The sequence below is a fragment of the Plasmodium gonderi genome (genome assembly GCF_002157705.1).
Source record: "Plasmodium gonderi DNA, contig: Pgo-contig_311, whole genome shotgun sequence".
In the NCBI taxonomy this organism is placed as follows: domain Eukaryota; phylum Apicomplexa; class Aconoidasida; order Haemosporida; family Plasmodiidae; genus Plasmodium; species Plasmodium gonderi.
The window spans coordinates 9388-18100 of NW_021629217.1; the positions used below are offsets into that span (position 1 = coordinate 9388).

The following is an 8713-nucleotide window of genomic DNA, read 5'->3' on the forward strand; positions in this document are numbered from 1 at the left end:
GACTTGTTTCAAACTATAAGTATAGTTGGTAATATAATTTATAATATTGAATTAATGTATACATATATTTATAATTATTTCATTCCTATATAAATAATTAAATAAGTTTCAATCACTACATTTTTAATATACATGGTATCAAATTCCTTTGAATCTTATATTATAATTAAAATCTATAAAATATAAATGAATATATTGTTACCCTATATATTACCATATTTGATGTAAATTATAATCATTCTTTATTATTATTTTTTAACCATATTATTTGTATTTATTAGATAATTATTTTTTATTTATACAAATTACATTCATATTTTTATATCTTGTAAGCTTTTTATTATGAAGTTATAAATGGCAATATAAATTATATAATATAATAAAAGTAATTTTATTTTTTATATATTTAAATATAAGGAACATGATAAGTTTATAATGCTTTTTTAATTTAAAAACATTATTTATGTTATATATATGGAAAATATCAAAATTGTACATTATATAACTATTTTATTTATATTTAATCTAATTATTTTATATATGATTTCTCTTTTATATAGAAATATATAAAATAATATTTTATATATCACAAACTACATGCTCCATATTTTTAGTTGTATATATCTAATGATTAAGAGAGTCAAGACATGCATTTTTATTTTAATATATTAAAACTAAGCCTTATCTTTCCTTATATCATATGAATATATTTTTTGAAAATTCATACTTCACATTCTTAAAATAAATTATTTTTTTTCCTTAAGCATTTAATAAATAATATCTTAAATGAAATTATAATAATGGACGTATAGTTTTGCTATTTTAATGTTATTGTATGAAGTATTATATATATATTTTACCATAATTGATGCATGGATTTGTACAACACAACATAATTTTTTTCGTGATATTATGTTTTTTTCATTTTAGAAAATTACACTGAGTTTATTCCCCATATGTAGGGAAATTATGGTTAATTATAATGCTATGCCTAATAGTCTATACAAAACAGAGTGTAATAGATTTAATCCATCTAATCATAACGCTCTTTTCAAAGATTCTAACATATGCGTCCAAGCCATGCATTATTTAACTTCTATTATGTTTGTAAATGACAATAAATTAAGAAAATCCGCCTGTGAATACCTATATTATTGGATATTTTATACTTTTAATAACATAAATAACATTGAGAATAACAAGAAAAAGTATGATGATATTCTTAACTTATATAAAAGTTTTTTGAATGAAGAACATATATGTAAGAATTATAGTAAATCATCTAATGAGGATTTTATGTCAATATTGAAAGCCATGTATAAAATCCGTAATTATATTAAAGAAATAAATAATGAGAATATACATGAAACATATAATGATAAAAAATTTCTTATTGAATTAGACATCATTAAAAAACCTTATAATGAACAGTGGGTAGCACCAGTAATTGAACCTTCTACACCCATATTAATACCATGCAAGGAAACCAAAATTGCAACTCCTATTATAATTACACTTTTTTCAATTCTATTAATATGTGTATTGTCATTTATTTTATATAAGGTAATCACGATATAATTTATATTCATTTACATGATGAAATATTGTAATTTTTTGAAATTAAAAAAAAAAAATTCTTAATACATAAATATATATTTTTTTTATACATTTAAAACAGTACACGATATTGGGTTCATTTTTGTGCCCCAATAAAAAGGGGTTAAAAACGAATAGGAATAATATCGATGAAGAATTGAATGAATCTCTACTATTAGGAACATCCCTTAATATTTTAAATGATAATATATATAAGTTACTATATAAATGAGTCTCATATTCTTTTTAAATACGTAATTCATATAAGATATGTTTATAAAATAATATAGTAATATTATTTTGACTATTTTTCTTTTAAAATAATTAAATAAATAATGGTAATACAAAATATTATTCTTGTATAAATTAAATAAGTATTAACATAACTTATGGTTTATGGTTCTGATGTTAAATTATTGTTTTAGCTTTTCTTTTTATTTTATATTATTATTGATATAATATTTATGTACTTTTTTTAATGTTTCGTAAATATTTACCTTTAATTATTTATGATTCTATACTAATAATTGATAAATTTATTTTAATATTATAATTTAAGTGTGTAAAATGAAATATGGAAAATGACAGTGTTCATTTTATTATTTTAAATATGTGCCAATATCTTAATATTTTTTGATAAATATATATGTTTTATTCTTTTGAATATATATTATTCTTATGATTATTTTGCACTAAAATCCTATTTTATCATAACTATGTTTATGTTACTGTTAACATATATATGTGTATAGTACACCTTTTAAGATTTCTTATATATACGAATCATACACTAATGTTTTGTAAATTAAGCGTTGCTTTTCATTATTCAATTCATATAAACGATTAAAAAAACTATTTCAAAGAAATAATATATTAAAGGTAATACGAATTTATCACAACATTCTTTAAGAAATATATCCATAATTTTATTTTAAATAATTTGACATGTATATCTACTTTTTTATGTCTCTCACTTATTAACACAAATAAAATAATATTTTCACAATATTATCAATGGGTGTAAATGTTTGTTAAATTAAATATATTTGCTGTATATGATTCATGTATAAGTAAAAAAGAATATATAAATTAAAACATTTTTTTTTATTTCTCTTAATTAAAATGTGATACTTATCATATATATATTAATAATGAGTTATTTAGATGAATTAAAATTAACGTAAAACTTGTATAAATAAAATCGATATCTGATGAATATAAAATATAGGTAAATTCTAATGACTGAATTAGTCATATAACTTCTAAAATAATTGCATATTAAAGCACTTAATTTATTCCCTCCTAAATCCTAAGCAAGTTGTAAAAACATTTATTAGATAAATTAATAAAAATTGAATCACCTATATATTATTTTTATTAAAATATAAATAAATTTCTATTGTATAATATTTAACAATTGCAATAAAATAAATAACATACAAATTCATTTTAATAATTCAGCTTACTTACGTACAAAGTACTGTTATTCTTGTAAATAAATATAAAAAATGATTAAAAATTCAAGTTTTTCTTGAAATTTAAAATATAAAATGGTATAAAAATATATCCCTTAATAATATATATAACTATCAAATAATTAAGCTAAATTGCGTAAATAATATAAAAATGGTTCATTATATGAAAATTAATATAATATACTACTAGCTATAGTTAATAAATCTTAGATCAACCAAACATATGGAAAAAGATAATAACAAATATAACAAAAAGCCTATATAGTATAGAATAATTTTTTTAACTATATCTAATAAATTATAAAAAAATTGTTTTACTTATAATTAACTTAAACAATATTCAACGTACAAAATTATATAAATTATAAAAAATAAAAATACGTATATATAGCACTATAATAAATACATAATAAGTATATATATATTAATTCTTATACACAGAATATATATACAAAATATTATACTCACAAAACAGTAAAAAAAAACGTAAAAAATAAGGGCGAAAATAATTAAAAACAGGGGAAAATAAATATATCAATTACAATAACCGAAAACCCATAACTGTAAACCACAATCAAACAATTCTAAAACGTAAACCATAAACCCAGTAACACATTAAACCTGTTTTTTAAAAAAAAAAATATTGTAAAACATAAATATGGAAAATTTCCATTTGTAAAATATTAAATTATTTATGATTCTAGCTATATTTATAAAATAAAAAGACATGTTATTACAATATTAATAATAAACTTTATATAGCAAAAATATATTATTCCTAATCTTTTTAATATATATTAATATAATTTATTATAAATTATAATTATATTAATTTATTAATTAAATATAAAAAAGAATCAATTAAAATTTGAGTATATGATTTATTTAAAATAGAAATTTGCATACTAAATTATTTATACATTTTACTACAAGAGAAATTTGAATTAAATTATGTAATATACTTATTCTTTATTTATACATATAAAGATATACACAGATTATATTTTATTTTACATTAATATAGTTGATTTATAATTCATTTGAATTAAATTGTTACATATATTAATATGAATAAAATGGATAATATATAAAAATCTATCATATGTTATTTTTTTTTATTAATAGAACATTTCGAATAACCGATATATTTAGTGATATATTAGGAATTATGTTATATTATCTGAGCTTACATTATTTTATTAATTTATAATATTGTATAATACACTATTAAATTATAATATACAAAAGAAAAATATTAAATAAAATAAATATAAACGCTCTCAAATATAAGTGTAAAATATATACATAATAGTATATATTTAGATTAATAATTAAAACGACGTTATATTTCTTATAATATTATGTAATTAATATCTCCTCACAATTTTAATAATATGTAAATAATGTAAATTAAAAATGCTTAAATTAATTATGAATTATTATATCACATATAACAAATAAGGCCATACAAATAAATAATGACTAATAACTGAAAGTAAATCTCTGTATCCTAAATCATGAACTAATTATATAAACAATGAAAAAAAAAAAAAAAAAAACTGATAAGCACGATATTCAGTTAACTAATTAATTAGGAAATATGTATTATTTATAATATATAGCAATGGACATATATATATTTATATTTATCACTATATAATACATTGTATAATGATCTTAGACTAACATTTACTTAATTATTAAACATGACAAATCAAAAAAATATACTATCTATAATAAAAGTAATATCTGAATATTAATCTTAAATAAAAGCATATATATTAATGAAATATCTAAACTATATCCCTTTATTCCACTCCATATATAAATTATTGTTAATATATTTAGCTAATTTTTTAGGATCTTAATTTCTTACTTAGATAATGTATAGTTATTGTATTTTTTTATTTTAACATTTTCTTTTTTTAAGAAAAATGTAATGGAACAAATTCAGAATGTAATGGTGAGTTATACAATGCATTGAATAAGGCATTAGATGAATATCATAATTGTGAAGATTTTTGTTCTATAACCAATTTAATTATACATACTACAAATGGTGTCCTTAATAAATTTTATTATTTCTTGTATTATAATTTATTGGATTTAAACAATTATCAAGACAAAGAATGTACATTATTGAATGAATGTTTAGTAGAAGAAAAAGAAGAATACGAAAATGATAATTCAATATTCTATGCAATGAAAAGATAGAAGAATATTATGGAATCTATATTCAATGAATTAATTATTTCAGGTACTTGAAATGACCATTCATGTAAATTAAATAATTCTGTAATTAATATTAATTTTCCTCCAAAATTTCCAATACATTCATCGTTTACTTTAGAACACCAGACTGCATCACATACAGTAAATGAATCAGGTGATAATGTTATTGTTATATCTAAAACTGAAGCTTCTACTTCTGTTGTACTACCAATAAAAAAGATTATTACTATTGTTTTATTATCTCTAATGACAATTGTATTTATTATTATCTTTTTATCCGAAGTGATATAAATATTATTAAATTCATTATTTATATATAAGAATTATTTAAAACAACTAATCATTAAAACCATTATATCTATTTCAACACATTATACATTTTTTTTTATTACATCATTTATATATAGTATTCCAAAATAAAATCATTTTTAGATAATAATTATAATTGGACGAGAATAACAAGGAAACGAAAAAAAAATAGGAAACCTATTGCACATAATAGAGATTTTTTATTAAACTCAAGGATTGATTGTATTAATATAGGTTACATATGATAAAACAATTTATAATTAAAATATAAATAAAACCATCAGATTTAATTCTACAACTTTATAATCAATTTAATAATTTCAAAGAGGAATAATATGCCAAAGTGCATATAAAAATGTGTACAAGATAAGAAAATAAATATAGGATATAAAATATAATTTAAATAATAAATAAATAAAAAAAAAAAAGGTATACACGAGCGCAGAAATATATATTATATTGTAAATTGAAAATATGAAACATTTCATGAATAAATATTTATCCAATTATTTTAAAGATTAATTTGATGCAAATTTTATTTTTACTTAATATAGCAAATAACTCTTATTACGATTTAATAAATATATATATAACCCTGTTACTACGCATTTATATATATATATATATATAATAAAATCATATTTATTTATTATTTATTGTTATACTTAAAGCAATATATTTTTGCGTTTTAAAAAATATTTTTTTTATAATATTTGAGGTACATATAAATATATATAACCATAAAAAATATACTATAAGAAAACTTACTAGAATTAATAATTAGAAAATATTATACATTTTCTACTATGTTTCTCACATCTTTCATATTAAATGTATACACTATTTTTTCCTTTTGTTTACTTTTTTTTGCTTTCTCCACAGGAATGTAACAAAATAAAGAATTCATAATGAAAATAATACTCCATATGTATGTATAAATATAAATATATTAATATATATATGTTATGGTTATACTGGTTTTATAATAAATAGGTATAATTAAAGAATTTGAAAAAAGAATAGTAAAATATATACATTATTTTTTTACAATGTATATATTTAAGGTTTATAATAGAATATGTTACTGTCTTATTTCCATTATTCTATTATTATTTATAATAACACAAATATTAAACATAAGAAAACTTATTCCTCGACTCAACAATTTAAAATTCTTATTAATTATATATATTTTTATATATTTAAGTTCCCTTGAATTAACAGCTTCTTATATATTTTTATATATAAATTAGTTTTAATAAATACATTAGATCATGCTACGCTATTAGAGTAATGCTAAATAGATAATTTCTAGAAAAATAAAATTATATTTAAAATGCTATAATAATTAATAAGCAATAATGTATAATGATATAAATATACATATGTCAATTTTTTTTTTTTTATTTTAATATATATAATATTACATTTCTGGTGTTCTGTTCCTATGTCTCCTAAATTATACGTATTATTTATATTAACTGAACTGTATATATAAGTAATAAAAGTAATATACATTTTATCGAATTGTAACATATAATAGTGTTTATTTAAGTGCATTAAAAATAAAAATTATGTTAAAATAATGCTTTTATAATAGTATATAAAATACAGGGCATATACATTATTATATATAATATAAAATTTAAATTTATATTTCTATAAAACATCAATATATTTAAAACTATATAATATGGTCCTAAAAAGTATTATACTATAATATAACATACATTATATCTCTATACTGTAAAAGAATTCATGAAGATTTTATTAAATAGATAATAGTTTATATTATTATGAGCTTATTTTTTTAATATATTTTTTCACACTACTAACTTCTATAAAAAATTATAGATTATTTTCTATAATGACTTATAATATTAATTTAATATGAAATATTACACATTTATGTGTATATTTTTTTAAATATATACATTATATATACAAGCAATATAAAATTTGTTCTGATGTATTTAATAATTTTAAGCATGATTAATCAGCATATAAATCTATTCCATGTATATATAAATATATGCCGCAAAAGGGAAGTGTATACAAATCTTTCTTTTATGGATACTTTTGTTTGCTTATAAAAGATGAAATCATTTCTCGTTAGAAAATAAATTCGTGTTATATATATTATTAATTATTAGTTATTTAATTAATTATGTACAACAAAATGAGTTGTTACATAATATCGTTTTTTACAAATTATTCAAAGAATAATGTGACTATAGTACAAATTTGATCACGCTGATTATGTACATTAAAAATTGAGGACATTTCATATTTATTTATAGAGGATATACATATTTGTTTCAATGGATTATGCGTATATGCATAACATTATTCTAAATCTATAATGATACATGAAAATGCGCATACATTAAGGAAATATTAAAAAAATATATTTTAAAATTATTATAGTAATTAATATAAGCAATTGATACCCTATATACATATAGATATATTTAAAAATATTAAAATTGTTTTATTTGTTATTATATCATTTATTAACAAAAAAGATCAAGTAAAACATAATATACATACAATATAATGATTATATTATTATTTTAAATATTATCAAATTTATAGGAAATGTAACAAATTATATATTTATGAGGAAAAAAGTAAATATTTAATAGAAAATATAATGCAGTCTTTTAATTAATATATGATGAAAAATATTTAATGCTACTAAAACATATATATATATATTAGACCAAAAGTGTATACATATTATATAAATAAGGTAATTATGAGATAAAATATTTTAAAAAACATATATATTTTTTCTATTTTATAGGGAATATAATGTTTTATAGAAAATTTATAAAAAAAGTATTAAGATAAATATATGCTATTTTTCTCTATTTCAATGCAGATATTTGTTGTAATACATTATATCTTCATATATAATATTATTATATACATTCATGTCTTATTTTAAAATAATGATTATAAATTATTATTAATACATGAATATATTTATTTTATATTATTGAGAAAAAAATACTTCTATATAATATATAGTGTTGTTCTATTTTATTGAACAATAATTGTATGGTACATTATTAAATTTTATAATTATAAAATCTATA

The 8713-nt window shown here is 17.6% G+C and overlaps 1 protein-coding gene across 1 annotated transcript; it reads left to right on the plus strand.

The window, feature by feature from the left end:
• Positions 1-825: 825 nt before the first annotated feature.
• Positions 826-1828, plus strand: PGO_002720 (variable surface protein; the record flags this gene model as incomplete). The annotated part of the gene is made up of 3 exons (XM_028691176.1): positions 826-840; positions 931-1563; positions 1679-1828. 3 exons carry the CDS (start codon positions 826-828, stop codon positions 1826-1828), a joined length of 798 nt encoding a protein of 265 aa, XP_028546977.1.
• Between the last annotated feature and the right edge of the window lie 6885 nt (positions 1829-8713).